Source organism: Acomys russatus, chromosome 20 (assembly GCF_903995435.1).
Source record: "Acomys russatus chromosome 20, mAcoRus1.1, whole genome shotgun sequence".
NCBI classification, from domain to species: domain Eukaryota; kingdom Metazoa; phylum Chordata; class Mammalia; order Rodentia; family Muridae; genus Acomys; species Acomys russatus.
This window is the reverse complement of record NC_067156.1, coordinates 46,984,414-47,009,442: the sequence shown is the minus strand read 5'-3', so window position 1 is coordinate 47,009,442 and position 25,029 is coordinate 46,984,414. Positions and strand designations below refer to the sequence as shown.

Here is a 25,029-nt window from a genome sequence, read left to right as displayed (position 1 = left end):
TTAAATGAATTTTTAGTATATAAACCTTTGTATGATAATCAGTGTGGGTCTCACTTCATGGAGGTCGTTTGCCACCAGTCGGTGAGGGCCAAGAGAGCAACAGGGCTCAGAGGCTCAAGAGTAAGACTAAATGACAGACTTCTGGCATCAGCTTCTGAAAGGCAGCTCAACTTTATTCCAGGGGAATAAAGTAAGAGGGTAGCAGCTAGCAGGTAGTCTGATGGGTGCACACAGGATGCTTCATTTGCATTAGGCAGCATGGTCCTATAATCAGGGCTGGAGGACAATACCTAATTACCATGTGGTCAGCATGGGTGGATCATTTGCAGGGAATTATATCGAAGGTCACACTCAAGCCAGATGTTCATCTCAGGAAGACATGTTGGACTGCAACTTTCTGCAACAGGGCCCTTCAACGATAAGTATGATAACATTACATAAAAACAAAAATATAACTTAGAAAATGAAGTGATTGTCAAACAAAGACAGCTAGCAGGAATATAGACTTGGGTTTCAGCTGCATACTCAGTGATTGCAGGACCAACGCCTTACATCACACCAAGCCAATCTTTGTTTTTTTCTACTGTTTATTAGGTTGTTTTCTTTCTCCTATATAATTCCATTCTTTAAAATAGACCCAGCTTTCCAAGCATTTATTAAGCCAGACAATAGGCAAGCTGTCAGAACAAAAGTGTGCATGCTCTGGAACCCATCCTTAAAGCTCCCATAGAGCCTCTAACTTAGAGGAGAAGGCAGTTACAGAGTTTCACAACACTATCCACAAATGGAAATGATTGTGGGTTAATGCTTGTCTTCCGACTATAAAGTAATAAGGACAAAAACGAAGTCTACATGGCCATGGGGGTACCATACCTGTGATCACTTGGGAGGAGGAACAGGATTTCAAGGTCACCAATGGAGTTTATTCTTGTTACTGTAGTCTTAGCGTCTATCACAGTGTCTCACTTGGAATCCTCCTGCTGTAGCCTCCATAGTTAGCACTCATGCATTTTGTCACACTGTTGCCACTTCACTGACACACTGATGTTCTTGTCGTTCATCAAGGAGTGCAGCTCAGTATTTATTAAGTTTCTTCTGAGACAACTAACTTCTTAGCTCACAGTGAGGAAGACATAACTTTAAAAAATTACTTTTAAAATCACCTTTTCCCCCTAGAATATTCTTGTATGAATAAATGCAACACACTGTGTGAATTTCACAGTATAGTCTCCGGGTTCTGTGGAATGGAGGAGATTTAAAGAAATACCTTCTCCTGAACCTTGTCTAGAGACAACTGCAGCTCTGACATTCTTGAAGATGTAATTTTCTCTTCTTCAATACCTTCTCCTATTTTTATTTTAGAGATTTATTGTGTTGTATTAAATTTTAAAAAAATGTGTGTTGGTGTATTGCCTGCATGCGTGTTAGTGCACCGTGTGCATAGTGTGCTTGCAGGGGCCAGCAAACTGTAACTGTAGTTATGGACAGTTGAGAACTACCATGTGTGTTCTGGGACTTGAATCTGGGTCGTCTGGAGGAGCAGCCAGTGTTCTTCACCGGTGAACCATCTCTCCAGCCCTGGTCAGTGGTAGAAACTTTAGTATGTGGGGTCCAGTGAAGGTGTTTACATGGTCTGTGTATGTCCTTGAAGGGGTTTGTGTGACCCTGTCCTTTCTAATGCTTTTGCTTCCTGGCTCTGGGGTGAACAGCTTGCTTTGCTACTTGCTGAGCACCACTTTAGTCCAGAACTAGCATGTGAGACCTAAATCAACAGATGTGCCCAATTCTATCATCAAAACTCTGAAAACATAAGCCAGCCTAAGCCTTGTCTCTTTAGAGGTTGATTGTGCCAGATGCTTGGGTATGGTGAAGGAAACTCAATTTTGCCGGCCCAGGCATTTTGGATAAGGGGTACTCAAGCTTAAACTCATTTAAACTAAAAAGAAAAATATTTTGAGATGTTTTTTTCTTTAAAAAAGATTGCGTTAGATTTAATAGCTTGTATTACACTCCTATTATGTGAAATGAATTTATTAGCAACTAAGCTCCCGTAGGATAATATTGGGATGATGAGGTTTTAGAAGGTTAATTTTTCTATCAGAGGTCATGAGGTCATGAGGAGGATACAGTGGCAGAAATGATGCTTTCATAGAAAGATCAAGAGAAAGTGACACATGCATTAAGGATAGTCATGTGCGGACCTGAGGATGATTTGCTTCCCCAAGGGCCTGACCATAGTGGTGCCTGGATCTTCAATGCTCAGCATGTAGAAATATGAACAATAGATCTTATTATCATAGCATTATTAATATTACAGCATTTCCTTCTTCTGTTTCTCTTCAGCCCTTCCAAGCCAGGGATTGATTATCATATTCCACTTTAAGGGAAAAAAAAGTGTTAGGCCAGGGAACAGGAACTGAGATTATCAGCAAACAAAGAGACACTGCCAACAATGAACTGGAGCATGCCAAGGGAGTACCAGGAATGTAAGTACCAACAGCAAACACTCTGTGTAATCAACACTTTGTTAAGTGTTATTCTGTGGCATCACATGTGGATTAAAGCAGTTCTTCATGATCATAACTAAGATAAGTAATGATAGGAAGGAGAGCTCAGGGTTCCCCACTGGTCCTGGAAGATCAATGAATGTTCTTTATTGTCTCTGGAAGGATTGCGATGATTTTTAGGAACTGATTGGTTAATAGCAAACTTATGATTGGGGGTTCTGGTTTCTTTTGACTTTGGTCTTAAAGTTTTCTTGTTGATAGAATTTATAAGCCATGCTAGTCACTCTCTAACACGGGCTTAATGAGGGTGAGAAGTAATATTCAGGTGTGCGTGTGTGTGTGCGCGTGTGTTCAAGCATTCAGGTGTAGCTGAAAAACAGATAAGGAGCTATTGGGGAATGTAGAGAGTTGAAGAGAGATTGGGTATTGTCAGGTTCTGATCTATTAATACCCATGACCCTTAGCTTTCCATAGTGGCAGCTGATTTGTGTAAAGAAAAGATGTCAGAGCAGGAATTTACCTAATAAATTCCTGGTATTAACAATTTGGTCCTTTTTTTTTTTTTTTTCTCAGCAGCAGTGGGCAAGTTAATTTTGAGCTAGTTTTTTGAATATGCCTCTCTAAGGAGAACTTTTGCATCTTCGGTCACTGTGTCGAGGAAATGAAAATGCAAGTAGAAGATTTTCCTAAAGTAAAGACCTGTCCCCAGGACCCCACCACTAGCTGAGGAAAATTTGTCTAAATATTTCAAAAGCTTTTCTTCTAATGTTTCCTCTTCCTCAGTTTCCAATACATAAGGAGATTTAAGTTTTTTTCTCAGTTGCTCAACAGGCACTTGCAAATCCTTAGCCATTAACTCCAGGGATTTGTCATCCACTCCAAAAAGGTCTCGATAGAAGTTCAAAGTCATCTTTGGGTTCTCTACATCACTGTCCAAGAGGATGTTATCTACAGGAAACGTCGCCAAAAGTCTAAACTTGAAGGCTTCCACCCAGATAAGCTGGTGCAAAGAGCTGTATTTTCTTTGAATGACCGTCTCTGTAATGTTAGGCATGGCAAGAATAAAATTATGACGCTTTAGAACAGGAATATCTCTATTCAGGGTTTCAATCAGGTCTGGAAAATCATAGTCAGATAAATTGTGGTTAGAAATTAAAAAAATCGGAGGCACGTCCACTTTATTGTCAGTGAAGGTATTCTCACAGTAGCTTCTGATCTCCTTCAGGGTCTTTTCTCTGTCAAAGGTGCGTGGTTTGGATTTCTTTTGATTTTCTAAATCAAAGTCCACCTTGGTTCTCACAAAGCAGTAATTCTTTTTTATAAATCTGACTGCTTTGGCCAGGTCTAGTTCAAGTTTTGTAAAACGTGTGGCAGAAACAATAATGAAGAAGTCATATTGTTGGAATTTCACTTTCTCTAGATAATCTTTTGGTGGAAATTTCTGGGTTCCAATACCAGGCAGGTCCCATAAAGTCAAAGTTTTGATTTTGGGGTGTTTGTAAGGAGTTCTCTTCATGGTTGTCTCTACCACGCCTTCTTCAGCTGCACCTTCCTCCTCAGGTCCAACCCCCCTCAGGGCATTGATGAAGCTGGACTTCCCTGCTCCAGACTCTCCTGTCACAGCAACATTTATTGGGGCATTGTTAATTTTTTCTAATGCATCCCTAATTACAGAGGTTGCCCCCTGAATGTTTCCTTTTTGCAGGAATAACTCAATTGACTGGATGGTTTCCTGAGGAATGATTTTGTTTTCTATCTTAATTTTCTTTAAATATTCAGCGAAGCAGGGCTCCAAATCTGTATTGTCTTCAGGACTAGATGTATCAGAGGAGAACTGGCCCTTGGTTATGTTGAGAAAAGGGAGCTGAAAGAAAGAAGGGAGGGTAAGTTGCAAGAGACAGAGGATTCCTTTATGCTTGGTACTGTTTTCCTTTACTATGCTGCAGCTTTAGTTACATTCGGATATTAACTAGTTTCTGTATTTAATGTGTGTGTTTTTTTAGATTGTCTAGATGATATAAACTACAGTTCTTTTGGAGCAGCAAACCTCAGTTGATGACTTTTCTCCATCAGATTGCCTGAGCATGTGCCTATGGGATTTTTCTTAATTGATGATTGATGTGGGAGCTTCTTGCTAACTGTGGGTTGTACCATGTTTTGGGACATGGTCCTAGAACGTTAAGAAAGCATGATAAAACTATGGGGAGCGAGCCAGTAAGCATCATTCTCCCACTGTTCCTCCCTCTACTGTGGCTTGAGTTTCTGCCCCGAATTCCTTCTGTGATGGACTGTGAGCAGAAAGATGGCTTTCTTTTCAAAATACTCTTGGTCTCTGTGTTTACAGGATAAGAAAAGAAACTTTAAACCCCTCCCCAGATCTAGCCAATGGTCAGAACATTCTCCACAGTTGAGTGGAGAGTGGGATATAACTTTCTCATGTACTCTGGTGCCTCACATTTGACCATGTCCCCTGGAGGGGGAGACCTGGTGGCACTCAGAGGAAGGACAGCAGGTTACCAAGAAGAGACTTGATACCCTATGAGCATATACAGGGGGAGGTAATCCCCCTCAGGAACAGTCATAGGGGAGGGGAGTAAGGGGAAAATGGGAGGGAGGGAAGAATGGGAGGATACAAGGGATGGGGTAAACACTGAGAAGTAACAAGAATAAATTAATAAAAAAAAAACCTAGAGCAAATTTCTACTAGTTTTCAATGAAAGCCTTATTAATGGAAAAATTTAAACTTAAGTAAAGTAATGAAAGATCACATAAAATCTGGATATGTCCTTTGGCTAGCTTCAACATGAGTGACTGTGCTTCATGTAGCCTAACTGGAGTATTCTATCTGAAATCCAGTGTTTTTTTTCCATCTGTGGACACTTTCTTTGGTGTGTGCCTTCAGATGATTGGAAACTTAACATATGCCTCGTTTTTGAAACTGAAACTAAGTAATAATGAATGATAGTTGACATCAGTGCTTAATCAATGCCAAATAGCTAATGATCACATAAATCTTTGTCTGTTTTATTTTTGTTTTCAATAGATATTAGTATGTTCAGCTATTGTATTTGGTTGAAATACTTTTAAAATTGCCCACATTTACTTTCCTTCTGCCTTCTTCATGACTTCGAGTCTCCATGAGGAATATAAACTTGCACTAATATAAAAATTCTCTACCCTCAAAGTCCATGTAAAAATCCACTTATTCAATACACTATTACAGAGCCCTCAAGTCATCATTGAGATTTACTGTTTTTCTTTTTATGTTTTCTTTTATCAAAATAATCAAACAGGGCACTGCAGATATAGTTGAGTTGGTAGAGCGCTTTCCTAGCATGAATGGGTTTAATGGCCAATACCTCATCAAGTGCATGTCGTTGTGGATGCCTATAATTCTGCAACACAGGAAGCAGAGGTAAGAGAATCAGGAGTTCAAGATCATCTTTGGTTCGCAGTGAATTAGAAGGTAGCCTGGGCTATTTGAGACCCTGTCTCAGAAAAGCAAACAAACACAAAAGAAGAAGAAGGAGGAGGAGGAGAAGGAGGAGAAGTGGGGGAGGGGGAGTAGGAGGAGGTGGGGGAGGGGAAGGAGGAGCAGGGGGAGCAGGAGGAGGAAGACAGAATAAGAAGGAGAAGGAGGAGGAGGAGCAGGAGGAGAACAAGTCCATCAAGCTTGCTCAGCATGTAAATACACTGCTGCCAGACCTAAAGACCTGAGTTTGATTGTTGGTTGTTAATTAGCTCAGATCTCATATTCCTGCCCTTTGTTGTCCACAGTCCTGCCTACTGGACCTTGTATGGTACCATAGTAGACTTCACCATCAGTTCAGGAAACAGAAACCCCCTGTTGACACTCTGAGGCCTTTTTTTCTGTCTCACTCATATTTAATCTGTTCAAAGACTCAAGCTCTAGTTCTGAATCCACTCACAACTGATCATTGCTCATACATTATCTTTTTTTTTTTTTTTTAAGACTTCCCCATTTCTAGCTTTGATTATTTCATTGACATTACTGTATTTGCCATGACTGTCCTGGCAACAACAGCCATGATAAGATAGCCATAGTTATCTAATTGACACTGAAATCCTATCATGTAGCAATCTGGTCTCATGAACTTTTGTTATAGAGGGAGATTCCATAACCCCCTCTATTCTATACTCCAATGCCAGAGCCATGTGGCTAATGCTGCCAAGATTGCTGCTTGCTGGGGCTAGAACAGGCCCCCCCCCCTTTTTAAAAATCACATCTTCACCAGCTTTTTGTTTTTTCCCCCTGAAACAGAGTTTCTCTGTTTAGCCTTGGCTGTTCTGGACTTGCTGTGTAGATCATGCTGGCCTCCAACTCACAGTGATCCATCTGCTTCAGCCTCCTAAGTGCTGGGATTAAATACAGGCACCACAAGCCTGGCCAGCTTTCTGTTTTTGATGATTTCCTCTACTGCCTAAGCTTGCCTCTCTTGGAACTTGCTCTGTAGGCTGACCTTAAACTCAGAAATCTGCGTGCCTCTGTCTCTAGCATGCTGGGATTAAAGTCATATACCACCACATCTGGACCTAAGCTTGTCTTTAGTTCCTTTTCACAAGATGGAAGCTTATCTGGTGGGGGTCTTGCCCTGAGGTCACCACTCCCATAATTCCATTTATTATATGTAATCTGTTTCTCTCTTTGAACACAAGATTTAGCTCAATTCATCCTCCTTGTGCCACTTTAATTTTGATAAATACATTTTTTTATTTTTTCCTTTCTAAGTTTGCATCATTCCATCAAAACACTCTTCATAAGAGTGAACCACAAGAGTTCTTTGCTAGGCAGTTTTAGGCTTTTCTTTGTGTATGCAATTAATAAAATTCTATGCACTTTATTCTCAAGCAGAATCTTTGAAAAAGGGCAAAAAGCAGCCACATTTGTCACCAAATTAAGGGAGGCATGATGTCTGGGCCTCATACTAGACTTCTTCTCCTCTGAAACCCAGAGCCAAGCTCCTACAATTCAAAACACCTTCTGCAGCACAGTCTTCTGTCTTCTACTAGTGTGGCCCATTAAGCAGCCTTTAAAGCATTCTATTTCTTTCCTAACGCAAAGTCCAAAAGTCCAAATTCCTCCAAACAAAAACATATTCAGGCCTACCACAGCCATTCCCCAGTGCCTGGTACCAAGTTTTGTCTTAGGGTTTTCTTGGCATAAAGAGACAGCATGATCATGGCGCCTCTTATAAAGGGAAACTTTTACCTGGGGCTGTCTTACAGTTTCAGAGGCTTAGCCCATTACCATGATGGTGGAAATCATGGCAGGGTACAGGGAGACATGGTTTACCTCTTGATCTCAGACAGCAGAGTGAGATGTGTGCCAAACAGGATGTAGCTTCAGAGTATATGATACCTTAAAGCCTGAGTACACAGTGATGCATTACTGCCAACTAGGCCACACCTTCTACTAATGCAACTACTTAGGTACCAGGCATTCAAATGCATAAGTGTCTGGTGCCATGCCTAGTCAAACCATCACATAAGTGTTTTATGCACTGAGCATAGAGTCCTCAATTTCCTGAGTCTTCCTTAGGATGCTTTGATTAGGAAGATACAGCTATAAAACACTGATTCATATCTTTTATGGGTGTGCTTGTACATGCTTGGGTGTTGTATGACCGTGTGTGTGTGTGTGTGTGTGTGTGTGTGTGTGTGTGTGTGTGTTTTAATGTGTATATGGAGTTGAAAGGCAGAAAGGAAGGTCTGAAGACAGATTGCGGATTGTCAGACTCTGACAATTAAGAGCCATGGCCCTTATCCTCAGGTTTTCCTCTTGTGATACTGGATTGGCTAATGTAAAGAAAAGATGTCAGAGGGGAAATTTATCTAATGTCATCCTGGTATTGACCACTTGATGGTGTCACTGTCAGCAGCTGTGGATAAGTTGAGTTTGAATGAACTTTTTGAATATGTTACCTGAAGAAGAAGTTTGGCATCTTCAGTCACTGTGTCAAGAAAATGAAGTTGCAAGTAAGAGTTTTTCTCGAAGTAACGACCTGTAGCAAGGAGCCCACCATTAGCTGAGGCAAATATCTCCAAATGTTTCAAAAGCTTTTCTCCTAATGTTTCATTTTTCTTAGTTTCCAACAAATAAGGAGATTTCAGGGTTTTTTTCAGTTGTTCAACAGACACTTGGGCATCCTTAGCCATGGACTCCAGGGAGTCATCATCCACTCCAAAGAGGACTCGATAGTGGTTTAAACTCTTCTTGAGCTTTTCCACATCAATGTCACTGAGCATGCCCACTACGGGAACAGTCACCAAAATTCCAGCCTTGAAGGCTTCCAGTCTGATAGACTGCTTCATAGACTCACGCTTTCTTTCAATGGCTGCCTCCGTAATATTAGACAGGGAAAGCATAAAATCATGGTGCTTTTCAGCAAGAAGATCCTTAGCCAGAAAGTCCACCAGGCCTGGAAAATCATAGTCAGATGAATTGTAGTTAGAGATCAGGAAAATCTGAGGTTCAGCAATTCCATTGTTTCTAAAGACATGCAGGCAGGAGCTTCGAATCTTGTTCAGGGTCTTTTCTCTGTCAAAGGTGTGTGGTGTGCATCTCTTCTCATTTTCTATATCTGAGTCCACCTTGGTTCTCACAACGTAGTAAGTCTTTCCCATAAATCTGACTGCTTTGGCCAGGTCTAGTACAACTTTTCTAAAACGTATTCCAGAAACAATAATGAAGAAGTCATATTCTTGGAATTTCACTTTCTCTAGATAATCTTTTAGTGGAAATTTCTGGGTTTCAGTGCCAGGCAGGTCCCATAAAATCAAATTTTTGATTTTGGGGTGTTTGTAAGGAGTTCTCTCCATGGTTGTCTCTACTACCCCTACTTTAGCTGCACCCTCCTCCTCAAGTCCAACCCCCCTCAGGGCATTGATGAAGCTGGACTTCCCTGCTCCAGACTCTCCTGTCACAGCAACATTTATTGGGGCATTATCAATGTTTTCTAATGCAGCACTGATTGCAGAGTTTGCCCCCTGAATGTTTCCTTTTTTCAGGTATAACTCAATTGACTGGATGGTTTCCTGAGGAATGATTTTGCTTTCTCCCTTATAATTCTTAAAATATTCAGAGAAGCTGGATTCCAAATCTCCATGGTCTTCATCCTTAGGTGTACTGGAGAAGAGCTGACCCATGACTGTATTGAGAAGGCACTGCAAGGAGGAAGGAAGAGTAAGTTGTAAGAGATCAAAGATGCCTTTGTGCTTTGCAGTGTGTTCCAGCCTCAGACTCAGTTATGTTCTGACGTTGGCCAGTTTCCGTATACATTATGCTGGATATTTTTTTTGCCAGTAAGATATGATCTAGATTCCTCTTGTTAGCAGACACCTCAGTGGAGGAATTGCCTCCATCCCACTGGACTGGGGCATGCCTGTGGGACATTTTCTTGATTGAGCACTCATATGGGAAATCCCAGCCCAGTGTGAGTGTCACCATTCCTGGGCAAGTGGTCCTGGGGTGTAAATTAAACCTAGTGTTCCAAAATATGGGGAATAAGCCAGTACACAGCATTCTCCTAATGTTCCTGCTTTTAGTTTCTGCCCTGACTTTGCTTTGTGATGGACTGTGATCCCAATGTGCAATCCCTTCCTACATTTGTTTTCTCCCCCAAATTCTTTTAGTCATGATGTTTTTCACAGCAATAGGAAGAAGACTAGCTCTCAATCATACTGTAATTCATGGCAAGATTAAAACTTAATTAAAGTAAGGGACAATAATATGAAAATCTGCATGTGTTCTTTGGCTAGCATCAACAATTATCAAAACACAAACAACTGTCCTGCATGTAACCTGACTGGAACATTCCATATGAGGTCCAATGTCTTCTCTCTCTGTGCACACTTCCTTCAGTGTGTGCCTTAAGATGGTTGGGAGCCTAATTGACTAACATACATGTAGTTTCTCAGACTGAAAAGAGGTAATAAGAAATGATAGTTGACATCAGTGTTTAATCTATGCCAAATCTCTAATGATATAACCGACATAAATCCTTGTCTGTTTTGTCTTCCAAAGGTGTCAGTAAGTTCAGCTACTGTATTTGGTTGAAATAATTTTTAACTTTGTTAGACTTTCCTTCTGTTTTTTTTTTAAATGGAATTGAAACTCAACTCCATGAGGAATATGTAGTTGTAATAATGTAAAACTACTTTACCTTTAAAGTACAAGTTAAATTCTTTCTATTCAGTACAATATTTCAGGGACCTCAGGTCATCATTTAGATCCACTTTTTCTTTTAAACTTTTTATTTCATGAAAATAATCTAAATATGCATTGCAGTTATAGATCACTTGGTAGAAAGCATTTCCAGCACACATAAGGCCTTGGGTTTAATCCTCAGTGCCTAATAAAATGCATATGGTTACAGATTCCTACATCTCTGGTACTGAAGAAGTAGAGGTAATAGGGTCAGGGCTTCAAGGTCTTCCTTGGTATACAGTCAGATAGAGGCTAGCCTGGGCTACTTAAGGTAGTGTCATAAAAGAATAAATATCAAGTCTGTCAAGATGGCTCAGTAGGTAAATACACTTGCTGCCAGAGTTAAGGACCTGAGTTTGGTTGTTGCATATTTAATCAGCTCAGATCTCATATTTCTGTCATTCATTCTTCACAAACCTGTGTATAAAGCCTCCCTGGCAGCACAGTGGACCTCACCATCAGTTAGGAAACAGCAAACTCTTGCTGTCACCCTGGGCCTCCTCTTTCCGTTTCATCCATTTCAAGGCAGTTTGCAAACTTAAGCTCTATTTCTATGTCCATTCACAAGTGATCATTCCTCCAGCATTATCTTCTTCAAGATCTCAATTGTGCTTTGGTTGTATCATCAGCACTACCACATTACCAGTGTCTGTTCTCGTAACACCATGCATAGACCAAACAGCCAGAGGTATCCTATTGACACTGATGATCATATCATGTCAAATCAACTCTGAGGGGCAACATAAGGATCCCCATTTCCCTCAGGCAATCTTTACTAGGTAACAGTGAGCACACTACCTACACCATAACCTTTGAGTGTTAGTGTTACATCTCAGGGGTCACTGGTGTTGAATTCCAGCCACCTTGTTAACTGGAGTTGTCTCCTCATCTTAGGACTTTGAACTTAGAGGCTGCTACCTTGCCTTGTTGCTGTTCCCCAGTAGCCGCATGGCTAGTAACTTTATTACCTTTCTCTAGGCTCTATTTTAGTCAGGCAGGATTCAGGAAAGCACACAAACTGTTCTCATCTCTTCAGTTTTCAGTCCTAGCTCTAGGTTTGTGATGCAGACTCCAGTGTAATAGGTGTCTGCAAGGTCTTCCCACTGAATACAAACACAGGAGATGAGAAGGCTGTTGTGACACAGCCAACATTCCAAGGGGAAGCCTGCCTAGATGACAGCTGTCACCACACCCTGACACAGCTCAGGTCCACCACAGATGCAGAGAAGATCCTTAGCACTCATGCTTTGCCAAGAAGAAAGAAAACCATAGTGAACAGGATTTTTGAGCACAGATTCTCCTAGCCAGCTCCAGGAGAAGCAACATGCAGAGAGGCCTCTACTCCATAGACAAGTGTTCTCAGGAATGTTAGGAATTAAATAGTTGACCCTGAATTAGGAAGCAACATGGGCCTGAGGTACAACATACCTCATAAATACTGCAGAGATATTACATCACCTGACACATCTATTGCAACCCTCTTAGGGCGAGGAATAAGAGGTCAGCAAATCAATTGGATGTGTTTTCAAAACCAACATCCAGATCATTTCTTTATGGTCACTCAACTTGAATAATAAGCAAAGACCATTGACAAGGGAGTCCTGCCCACCTCCCTGAAAGCTTCCTGGCTTCCATTCTGAGGATCCCCACTGTCTGTGCATGTTCCTAAATGTCTTGTTATTTACCAGCTCTTTAGAGAAAAGAGATGGTGAGGGTTAGAAGTTATATCTGAGTGCTCCTGCCCACTTACCAGAAAGTTCTGTGACTGCTGGATTCACTGTAGTTCATCTGCAGGAACCCCACACTGTGCTCCAGGCTCTTCAGTGAAGCCCACTCAGCTTCCTCTGCAGGATTTATATACTCTCTAATTTCTTGTACTTATCACTAGGTGTGTGTTGGCCAATCATAGAAGATCATGGATAAGGTTGTTTTTCAGAATCACCTGCATTTCCAAGAAGCAGAAAGTGAAAATAAAGGTATCAGCTATGTTTAATCTTACTAACCCTTCATTTCTTGGCAGAAAAAGCCAGAGAGTCCTAAAACAATAAAGTATGTCCTACATGAGGATGGGAAACTGAAGGAGAACATGGAGAAGCAGCTTAGTAACTAGGCTGGAACATAGCACTGAATGATTATTTTCCTGATCCCTGACTCCACAAATACATACTGAACTGAAGTCACACAACCCACTATTTGGGGTCATGTGCAGATGCCAACCAATGTTAGTCTTACCCAAGACTAACCTGTCTCACCCCACTGGCAACAGCCTTGTTTTCTCACAAGATTCTTGTTCCTTATTTCTTGTCATTCTCATTTCCCCTAAGCTGCTGGGATTTGGTCTGTCTTGGGTTAGACAGATCTTAGATATGCTGTCACAACTGCTGTGATTTCATATGTGGTTGTACCCTGCTGTGTCCAGGAGACACTGTTTCCTCGTAGTCAACCACTGCCTCTGGCTCTTGTAGTCTTTTCACCTCCTCTTCCACACCACTCCTGAGCCTTTGAGGTAGAAGTATTCATGTTGCATCAGCGACTAGACATTCCCCAGTGTCTTATTCTCTGCATCATGGCCCTTGTGGGCATCTGTATTGACTATCATCTACTGAAAATACAAACACCCCTGGTAATGGTTGAGTGACTCTTTACTCTGTGGGCATAACGATAAATCATAATGTTATGATTTTATGAGGTGGCTTAATATTATGTCCATTTTACAGGAAAATAACAGTACTTCTCACATAGGCTATATGATCTGTCCAGGCTTAAGTTCTGGGAGAAGTGACTGCGTGGCCAAGAGAGGATCCAAAGACTCTCCTGCCTGCTCCTTTTGTGAACAATTGTCAATATTCAAGAAACCCACGTAGGCATGTCTGTGAGAGACTAAAAGATAACTAATTAATTCAATATGCATGTATGTTTTGTCTGTCTGTATGCCTATGTCTCACTTGTGTGCCTGGTAATCTTAGAGGCAAGAAAAGGGCATTGGATGTCCTGGGACAAGAGTTACAGACAGCTGTGATCTGGGTGCTGGAAAGCAAACTTAGGTTCTCTCAAAGAGGAGCTAAGTGCTGAGCTACTTTTCCATCCCTGAGTATGTTTCTTGATTGACAATTGATGTGGGAGGCTCAGCCCACTGCCAGTAACAACATGTATAGACAGGTGATCCTGGGAAACATGGAAAGGCCAACAGAACATGAGCCAGGCAGCAGTAAGCAGCTTCCTTTATGATTTCTGCTTCAGGCCACTGACAGCGTTGAGTTCTTGCCCTTACTTCCCTCAGTGGTGGACTGTTTTCTGGGATTTGTAATATGGGATCAATTCTTTCTTCCTCCAGTTTCTTTTGGTCATTGTCTCACTTTTCTATTGCTGTGATAAGACAACATGAAGAAAGACTGGAAGAGGGAATTTTTTGGAACTTACAGGTTCTGAGGGTGTTTCCAAGACTGTTGTGTTGGGGAGCACGGCAGCATGGACGAATGGCTGGAGCAGTAGCTGAGAGCTTCCATCTTGAACCACAGCATGAGGCAGAGAGAGCTGAGAGCACTTTGGGGTTTTAAAGCCTACCGCTGGTGACACTCCTTTCCTCAACGTGGAAACATCACCCCATTCTTACCAAATAGTTATACGTACTGGGGGTCAATTATTCAAATATATGAGCCTCTGTGGAGACATTTACATTTAAACCACCACAATTACAATGTTTATCTCACAAACAAAGAGAAAACTTGGACACTTACCCACCCTCTGTCTTCAAAGTCCATTTTACCTACACTATCTTTTCAAAGTCCATTTTTACTCACCCTATGTCTTCAAAGTCCATTTTTACCCACACTATCTTTTCACAGTCATTTAATACTTAATCCTTATATCTGTTGTTTCTCTTTCTTCCTTCTCTATTATGTGCAAACTGCAGTAGATTCCACAGTATCCTTAGTTTCTCTCCAACAGCTTATGAAGTCTAAGGTGTCACCCTTATGATTGGCTGGATGACAATCACATAGTGAGAGTTTGAAACAGCTGTTGTTCTCCCAGCCGATATTCCACTGGGGAATAGTATAGAGCTTATACAAGGCACCAAGAGCTCCTGGTCTGAGGAATTATTTTCTGAAGTACACACTCAATAACACCACAGCCATGTCACATCTGGATATTGCAAATCGTTTAGAGAAATAACATAGATGGTATAAATGGAACCACGTGAAGAAAGTGACACAAGACATAACTGCCAATGTGGAGTCATAAAAAACAAAAAAATCCAAGAGTTGTAATGCCTTCAAAGGAATATTGTTCCCACAGCAGTTGCATTTAATGAGACTGAGATGGATGAAATCTCTGACAAATTTCAAAAGAGTTTCTTCAAATATGTTAAAAGACACAGGTGAATGAAAGGAGGAAGACAAGGAATAACATGAAAGAACGATTTAACAAATAGTTGAAATAAAAAGCCTAAATGCTTGAAAACCAACCAAGAAACAGACAACCAAACCAAACCAAAACAGGAAAGTCAAATTATTCTAGGAAGGCCTCAACATTAGAACAGCCTGAGGTGAAGAAAGATTATCAGAACCTAAAGACAATGTGAAGAAACTGGAACAATCCAAGATCAGATATAAAATAATAAGGTACCAGTGGACATTCCAAATTATATGGGAGAACCCAAAAAAGACCAGACTCATGGGTTAAAGGCATAGAAGAAGAACATGAATTTTGTTCTAAAAGTGTAGAAAGCATTCTCAAAGGAATCGTAACACAAAATCCCCAAGGTTAGGAAAAGCGATGCCAGTCCAGATCCTAAATTGGAGCCCTTTAGGATTCCAAACACACAACACCAGAAAGACCTTCTCTCACCATAATTAAAACATGAAATACACAGAGCCAAGGAAGTATGTTGAGAGTGAGAAGAAACATTAGGTTTCTGAAGCATCAAGAAGTGTCACCTCCATGTTATTCAACTGCAGCTTAAGCCAGAAGGGTGGAGAACGATGCATTTCAAGGTGTGAACAGTAACAACTGTGAATCCAGAACACTGTACCCAGCAAAGGTATCTGTCAGGACTGAGGGAGAAGGAAGAACTTTCTATGAAGAAGATAGACAAATGACAAAACAGAAAGGAAGTTCTGACTACCCATGGCAGCTCTATAGAAGATGCTTGAAGGAATTTCATGGCCTGAAGAGAAAAACTATCCCAGCATGAAGCAGGCCAGAGGAAAGAGTGAGGCATGCTGAATAAAACTAAGAGGGAGAGGGAGAGCAGCCAAACACCCAAACCCAACACTGAAAAATCTACCAAATGGCTGGAATCAGTACATGACTTTCAACAGTAACTCTAGTGTTAATGGTCTCAGCTTCCCACTCAAATGACCAGTAGTTTGGATCAAGAAGCAGGTTGTTGCCTCTGAGAATCACCTCAGCACAAAAAATAGTGTCTCAGGGTGACCTATGGAAAAAGGTGTCTATGACAATGGACTTAGAAGCAGTTGTGCTGTTCAAATGTTTGAGAAAATAGACTTCACATGAAAACTAGTGTGAAAAGACAAGGATGGTTACTTCCTACTGATTAAGGGCCAAGACAAGAGGACATTGGTATTTTAAACATAGAGTCTGTGAATACACACAGAGGCACCTTCATGCACTAGTTAGGTTTTGTCAGTTTGACATGACATTGACATACCTGGGAAGTGGGAAATTCAACTGAGGAATTTACCTCCATCAGATTGTCCCGTGGGAATGTCTGGAGGGTATTTTAAAAAAAATTATCCATAGGAAAATCTAAAAGAAGTAGAAGAATTCCTAGATGCATATGACTTGCCAAAATTAAGCCAAGAAGGGATAAACAATTTAAGTAGGTTGGTGACAGTAATGAGACAGTAATTAAAATCTTCCAACTGAGAAAACTCCAGGCCAGATGGAGTTACTGGTGAATTCTATTACACTTTCAAAGAAGCCTAGCTCCAATGCTTCTCAAACTGTTTCTTTATAGGTATATATATATATATATGTATATGTATATGTATATGTATATGTATATGTATATGTATATGTATATGTATATGTATATGTATATGTACACATATATGCATCCACTATATATGCCTGTATATCACATTTTCATTATCTATTCATCACTTGAAGGCCATCTAGGTTGTTTTATTTCTTAGCTATTGTGTATAGATTATATATGACATTTAATTTAATTCATGAGACATAATGTACTAGGAAACATCCAAATTTGACAAAATTTAGCAGTTAATTATTAAAGAATCCAAAAGAAAACCTACTTAAATCCTCCAAAACAGAAGCTTGGACATTTATTATATCCCCACTGGATGAGATAGTGATAACTCAAAGCTGTCCAGTGTTGACAGTTTTAGTCCCCAATACTGGGCTTTATTCCCAATCTGTAAATAAATAGCAAGCTGACAGTCTGTCTAGCACCAGAAGAGCCAACTTTTATAGCATTATGTGCACAGAAAGGCTAGTGATCACTAAGTCTAAACAAAAGTCGCCATTAAAGATACTGTGTTGCTACTACAGTACACAGACCTACGAAAAGCCAAGTAATAAGGAGGACCCTAGGGAGGACACAGAGACTGATGCACCAACCAAGGCCTGCGCATGACGAGGACCTAGACCCCTCTGCTCAGATATAGTCAATAGGCAGTGTAGTCTCCACACCACATGTTCATGGGCTCTTTTCGCACTTTTCTTCAGCAGATTTGAAATTTAGAATCTCAATCATTGGCTTCATTTTTCTGTTTAACTCAATACTAGTATAGAAAAACTATACTGTTTTTTTCTAGCTATTACATACAGCATTATAAAGTAAACTTTTGTTATTATTTCCAATGACGAAAACAAAGTACTAACCCAAATTGCTGATTAACATACAACCTCCCCAAATACATCTCCCAAACACTATCCTAAACACTCTTAAGATTAAACAATGTCCATTTTCTCCCCAAATGCCACATTGCCATTTTAAGTTTAAAAATTTCCCCCCAGTGGAAAAGAATTCCAATGTCTAGATGGGAGGACAAGGAATCAAAAGCCAAGCATGGTGGCTGATGCCCCTAACACTAGCATTTGGAGGCATGGGCACCAGGGATCAAGAGTTCAAGGCCAGCCTGACTACATAGAGAATGCAAGGCTGGCCTGAGCTACAGGAGACTATTGAAAATTTCCGGATTTGAGATATAAAATCATCTCAACATGTAGAAGTCATATCTTCAAAGAAACTGAATCTACGCATGGACTTCTAATTGTACTTTCTTTTCTCTTATTCCCTGGCACTCTTTCTTGCTCTGTGCATGTGTGCACATGTGCTTACACACACTTGTGTATGGTTTGCCACTGTGTGGCACAAGTTGCATATTTGAGGTTTAAGCAAAGGCTTTAGAAACACAGGATATATATATATATATGTCATACCATAGCAAATGATTCTATTTTTTAATTTTTAATTAATTCACTATACATCCCGACTGTAGCCCCCTCTCTCATCCCCTAGTCCTCAGAAAGGAGTCTTTCTCCCTTATCATCTGACCTCAGCCTATCACAAGTCTCATCTGGACTGCCTGCTTCCTCTTCCTCTGTGGCCTGGCAAGGCTGCCCTGCCAGGGGGAAGTCATCAAACGAGTGTGCATCAGAGTCCATGTCAGAGGTATCCCCTCCTCCCCATCAAATAAAGACAAAAACAAAATAACAAACAACAGAGCTAAGCATCTAAGGGTTGGGCCTTAGTGCAGAGGCATGGTGCTTGCTTAGAATGCATAATACCTTGTGTTCCTATTACTGTAAAACAGAGTCCACCAGACATTTGCCAACAGGTGAGACACATGCACTGTGTGGGCTGCTGTAGGAGTCAGAATGGAGAGCCAGGAATGTTTTAGACAGATCGAGGTCCCAGGAGAATATTTATTCCTTCAGGTGGAAGAACAGGAGGCAAATGTCCTCACTGATGTGGTCCAGAGTCACCTGCACTTGGGTACCCAGATGCCGTGCACTGCTAGACTGTCTCCACGGAGGTGAGGGCTGTGAGATGATGGGGCTAGCGAGCTCTGGGGAGGTCTGGAGGGTTGGGCTGAGGAGGTGGGAGCACCTGGCTCTACCCTGGCACTGCTATCCAGAAAGTTACCTGATGCTCAGTGTCTAGCTTACGCTGAGCTGCTCCTGGGGCACCTCCCTGGTGCCATGGCCTTAACCAGGTGACCCCCTGCTTGAGTCAAGCTTCAGGGATGGGCCACTCAGACCTTCCAGGCACAAATGCTTGACCTCCCTGCCCCCTGCTCTATTAGCTCTGCAGCCAGGACCACAGATTTTCTCCTTCTGATCGAAAGGCTGTTTAATTGGCCCAGATCTGGTTCCCCCTTCCTTCCTATACAAATCCCTCTAGTTCAAGACTTCCCATGGCAGCACGATGGACCTCATTGCCAAGAGCCATTCTGTTAAAGGAGCTCATTAGGCATGTGGGCTTTCTAGGTAGTGATCCTGTATTTTTTTTTTTTTTAGATTAATTGCCTTTTTTGACTATGAGGTAATTCCCTTTTCCTAGAAGTATAAGGGGACCAATAATAACTTCGTCCACCTTTTCTCTTGAGTGTGTGTGTGTGTGTTTTATTTTCTCTCTATTTCTTATTCCCTTGTAGATTCACAAAGAAGTCAACAGGCCCAGGAACCCCCATCAGCCCTCTCAGATAAGCAGGCACTAGCTTACTGGAGATCTCTACAAAGAGGCCTATCTACAAAGAGAAGATCTACAAAGCTCTACAGACAAGAGGCCAGAAGCCTCTTTTATAGCCCTGGCTGAAAGAAAATTGTGGTCAGTTTAAGTTTTCCTCTTTAGCTGCAGCACAGCCAGTCTCAAGAGATAGAACCCTGGGCTCCCTTCCTCTTTCTTCTTTCTATACTGGTCAGCTGCCTGAGCCATCAGTTCAGGCAAGCCAAGAGATAAAGTGAGCGGGGATTCCCCATCCAGTACCAGAGATCCTACTCTGGGCCTTGCCAGAGCAAAGACACCTCACCACTAGTTCCTGGAACAGCAAACTCCTGCTGTCACCCTGGGGCCTCCTCTTTCTGTCTCCCCCATATCAACTCAGTGCGCAGACTCAAGCTCTATTTCCAAATTGGTTCACAAGTTTCAGTCACTCTGCCTACATTATCTTCTTCAAGAGTTCCTAATCTCAGCTTTGACATGACTAGTCCTCAGGAAGGGAGCCCTCCTCCCTGGTCATCTGACCTCAGCCTATCAAGTCTCATCTGGACTTCCTGTATCCTCTTCCTCTCTGTGTCCTGGTGAGGCTGTCCCACCAGGGGGAGATGTGAAAATGATTCTTGAGCACAGATTTCCACAAGTCAAGTGGATTTTTTTTTTTAAACCAAAACCAGTATCGAGATAATTTCCCTTATGTATACTTCAACTTGAATAATTGGCTACAACCATCCACAAGCCAGCCCCGCCCACCTCCCACCAAAGCCCCCTAGCTTCCAGGCTGAGGATCCCCTCTGTGTGGGCCTGTCCCTAAATGTCTTGTGTTCCCTATCCGCTCTTGAGAGAAAAGAGATGGTGAAGGTTAGAAGTTAGATCAGAGTGCTCCTGCCCACTTACCAGAAAGTCCTGTGTCCACTGGATTCATACACCGCAGTTCAGCTGCAGGAACCACTCCACTGTGCTCCAGGCTCTTCACTGACACCCACCCCTGCTTTGTCTGTTGAAAGCAGCAGGTTCAGGTCAGTTCAGCAGGACTTACCCTTTGGGCTTCGCCCATCCCTTCTCAGTGTGTGCTGGCCAATCATGGAGGAGCATAGCTGCTTTAGCAATCTCCTGCATTTCCAAGAAGAGGAAAGTGAAAATAAAACAGCTGTTTCTCATTCTATTAACACTTTAGTTCCTGGCAGAAGAACTACACAGTCCTGAATAACAATTGGGACGGAGTCTTGGAAACTGAGGGGGAATCATGGAGAAGCAGCTAACTAACTAGGCTGGACCCAACCCTGGAAAGATAATCGTCCTGGTCCCTGACTCCACAAATGCAGCCTGAACTGAAGTCACACAACAGATCATTTGGGCTCCTGTGTAGATGTCAGTTCATCATCACCCAAGACACAATCTATTTCCTCACAATTGTAGATTCATGTTCCTTAATTCTTATCATTGTCAACTCCCCTGGCAATGCAGGGATTTGGTCTGGCTTGAGCTTGGCAGGTTTTACACATGATGTTACAGAGTTCATACATGCAGATGCCCTGCTGAGCGCAGAAAACAGTTTCACTGTTATCATCTGCTGATGCTGTCTCCTACTGTCTTTTCACCCCCTCTTCCACAACCACCCCTGTGACTTTGGGGGAAAACATTTTCCACTTAGGCCTGGATATTCCTCAGTGTCTTATTCTTTGCATTTTAGCCAGCAGTGTTGTTACCACTGCAAATATGAACATCCAAAATAAAGGTTGACAGATGCTTTAATCTATTGGAATAATAATAAATTATTAGGAGCTGACTTAATATTATGTCTATTTAACAGGATAATAATAGTAACTTTCTCCTAGGATCTATGATGTGCTCAGCCTTAAGTTCTTCCCCAGATATGGGTTTCATTTTGTGGAGAAGCTATTAAATCTAATCGGGAAGCAATTGCTTACACCGATGACCTTCTGGCTACTATCCCACTGGTGGGCATATCTTCTCTGGCCAGTCATTATTGTAGCTCACTGAGTTCACAGCTGGGCATGATTAATGGTTACTTTTATTCTTTGGTAGTGTAGATAGAACCTTCCATCCCTCTGAAAGCTAGCCAGGAGGAATGAAGCTTCTGGTTCAGTGTCAGCTTAATTTTTCCCTTTTCTGTAAGTCAAGTATGTGTTGTCTTCACTGCTTGTATCTTACCATCAAGTTCTAGAAGGTAATCAAGAGCACTGACAAACAATAACCTGTAATGGTCAGGGATCTCACTGATCAACAACTCTAAGAAATCTAGCTAAGTTCTGGGTCTGGGATATTTATCTGTTACCCTGTGGTATCTAACAGGGGTGTTGTTATCTGAGTAGAGGCATCTCAACTCTTTTCGTGTGTGTGTGTGTGTGTGTGTGTGTGTGTGTGTGTGTGTGTGTGTATGTGTGTGTAGTTTTATTTTTGGAAACCTCTCAGTAGTAAATTTCCATATGACTTTTTGAAAAGGCTTTAGTGTTATTTACCCCACCAACTTTCCTTCTTCTGCTATATCGTCCCCTCCTACCCAATGTAAATCTTCCTGTTCCAGAGTTCTCTTTTAACCCCTTCTACCACAGTGTCCTCTTTCCCCTTTCTTTAAAGCCCCACTCCATGATAGCACAGTGATTTCAAAACTTCCATGAGTATTCCAAACAGAGAACACATATCTGAAGAATGAGAGCTCCCATCACAAATGAAAGGAATAAAATAATGTTTTGTTTTTCTAGGCCTGAGTTACCTCACTCAGAATGATGCTTCCAGCTCCACCTATTTTCTCACAAAATTATAGTTTCACTTTGCTTCACGGATGAGTAATATTCCAGTCTGTAAACATGTACATATTCATCATTCATTCATCATTTGATGGGCATCTAGACTGTTTCCATTTCTTGGCTATTGTGAATAAAGCAGGAATGAATGTGGATGAGCAAGTAGCTCTGTCGTAGGGGATAGAGGAGACTGAGTGTATTTACAGTGCGGGACAGCCGGGTTGATGTGGTAAATCTACTCTCCCTTTTTGAGGAGCTTTAACAGGAATCACCTACTGGCTGCATCACTTGGCCCTCCCACCAGAAGGAACTGGGTGCTCTCCTTTTCTCACATCCACAACAGCATTAGTTGTCCTTTGTTATTTGATCTTAGCCATTCTGACTGGGATGGGATAAAACTCTAAAATTTTTTTTGGATTTGCATTTCCCTAGTGGATAAGAATGTTGAACATTTAAAATATGTTTCTCAGACATTTGTATTTCATCTTTTGAGAGCCCTGTGTTTAGGTCCATGCTCCAGTTAATATTGGATTGTTTGTTTTTTGATGTGTAATTTTGTTCTTCAAACAATCTAGATATGAACTCACTGTCTGGGGTACATCCCCTTCTGTTGGCAGCCTTTTTGCTGGAGTGATGGTATCTTTTTCTAAAAATCTAAGGCAGCGTCTTCCTCTGTACTCCAGGTTGTTCTAGAACTAACTAAATAGTCCAGGATGGCCTTGACTGATGGTGATCTTCCTGTCTTAGCCTTGTGCATACTGAGATTGTAGCTGTGAACCACTGTGTCTGGCTGCCTCGGTACCCTTCTTTATAATTTTGTGAGTCAGTCTCCAGCTTATTGACAGTGTGAACATATTAAACAAGCCTCTGTGGATGGAGATTGAGAGTATGTGGTGCTCCAGAGCCATGTTTGCCTGCCTGACACCATGTTCTGGCAATAATGAATGATGTTCATGGATTCCCTCATTTAAAGTCTAAGTAAGCCTCCATTAAATGTCTTCTTGTATAAGTTGGCTTGGTCACAGTGTCTCTTCACAGCAACAGAGAAGAAATTAAGACACTTACTTGAGGTTTAGTATTAAACCTACTATCAAAACACTCATTGCTGGTTCTATCAAAAACACTTATTGGTCAATGGATTAGGACCAGGAACCTGGGTATAAATCCATATATTTAGAATCTCTTGATGTTTGACACAATTGTCAAAGATAATTACTAGAGAAAATATAGCGCTTTTAAGAATCTGTGCTGGGGAAATCTGAATATTTGTCATGTAGAAGAATGAAACTTGATTGCTATCTCTCACCATGTCTAAAAATAAATTTCACATTAATCAAAGACTGCAAGATTACACCTAAAATTATGAAACTTCTATGGGACCATATAAGGAGTACATTTCAGAATGTTCAGGTTCAGGTAACACGTTTCTGAATATAACCTATTTCACACAGGAAATGCAGGTATGAGTTATGAAGTTAAGTTGCCTCAATACTGTGAAGGAAGCAGTTAAGCTACCGTAGGCAGCCTTCAGAATGGGGAAAAAAATCATCACCATTCAACATCCCAGCCAAGGAGATCCTTCAAATTAGAACTACTTTGAGATGATCTAACCCCAATTAGAAATGGGAAGATTAAGAAAGTGAACAAGACTCTGTCTGGCCAGGGAGGCTAATTGAAGATTTTTGCCTCCCTCTCCTCTCCTCCAAGCACAGTCTTGTAGTCTCAGGCCCAGCTCTGCATCAGGCCACCTGCTGAGGCCTCCTCCCTTACCCTCTGCCCCATCTCCAGTAGACCACACAGATCTTACCTCATAAGTCCCTTCCCAACTCACTGCTTTCTGCCAGCCCTCTACTCCAGCACGCACTCCCTGGGAGCCCACAGAGCCCACTGGCCAGGGCGGCAGGGAGGCTAACTGCAGACCTTCACCTACTTCCATTCTCATCCAAGTCTGATTTACCCAGTCTCATGCTCAGCTCTGCAGCCCACCATCTGCTGAGACCTCCCTTCCCCCATTGCCCTCATCTCCAGTGGGTCACACAGATCTTCCCCTCTCAACTTCCCTCCTCCCACTCAGTGCTTTATCCCTGTCCCCAGTTGAGTCCTCACTTCCTGGGAACCCTCAGGCTGCTCCAGCAGGGCAGCAGGTAGACTAACTGCAGCTCTTCACCTCTCCTTCAGTTCCTCCAAGCCAATCTTCTAGTCTCATTCCCAGCTCTGTAACAGACCACCTGCTTTGACCTCTCTTTCCTCTTTCCCACCATTTCTAGGGGAATAAGTAGATCCTGGAAGACCACTCTGTTTTCTCCCATCTTTGGACCCCCTCAGAACCCCTCTCATCCCATTCCTGTTAATGTCTGTCTTGGCTCTGGGAAGGTCCAGGGTAGAAACTCTGGGACTGGATGTGGAATCCCCTCCAGTTCCCTTTATCTCTTGGGTTACTGAGCAACTGATCAGGATTGTAAGGAGAAAGAGAAGTGGGAGCCTAGGGTTCCTTCTCTAGTGACTGGCTGTACTGTGGCCAAGGAGGAGCACCAATGCCCTCCTAGAGTACTATACCTAGCTAAACTTCTACTCAAAATAGATGAAAAAATTAATAATAAAACAAAAAAAAAAAAACTATCTCAAAAACCAGCCATATAGAGAAAGTACTAGAAGCAAAACTCTAACCTAAAAAGGTTAAACACACCCAAGAAAACACAAGAAACAGCCCCAGACCAGTAAAGCAAAAGAGGTGAAACACACACACGCACGCACGCACGCACACGCGTGCACCCCCCCCACACCATCACCACCACCACCACAACCGCTGCCATCATCACC

At 41.8% G+C, this 25,029-nt stretch overlaps 2 protein-coding genes across 2 annotated transcripts in view; both read right to left on the bottom strand.

Annotated features, from left to right (window-relative positions):
- Nucleotides 1–25,029, bottom strand: part of LOC127204365 (interferon-inducible GTPase 1-like) — a 144,672-nt gene that overhangs the window by 26,784 nt on the left and 92,859 nt on the right. The gene's annotated exons all lie outside the window — the stretch shown is intronic.
- On the bottom strand, nucleotides 2,918–8,785 carry LOC127204359 (interferon-inducible GTPase 1-like). Its single transcript, XM_051163302.1, has 2 exons — nucleotides 8,451–8,785; nucleotides 2,918–4,371 (listed from the first exon to the last, which is right to left on the bottom strand). Exons 1-2 carry the CDS (start codon nucleotides 8,772–8,774, stop codon nucleotides 3,106–3,108), a joined length of 1,590 nt encoding a protein of 529 aa, XP_051019259.1. The 5' UTR covers nucleotides 8,775–8,785; the 3' UTR covers nucleotides 2,918–3,105.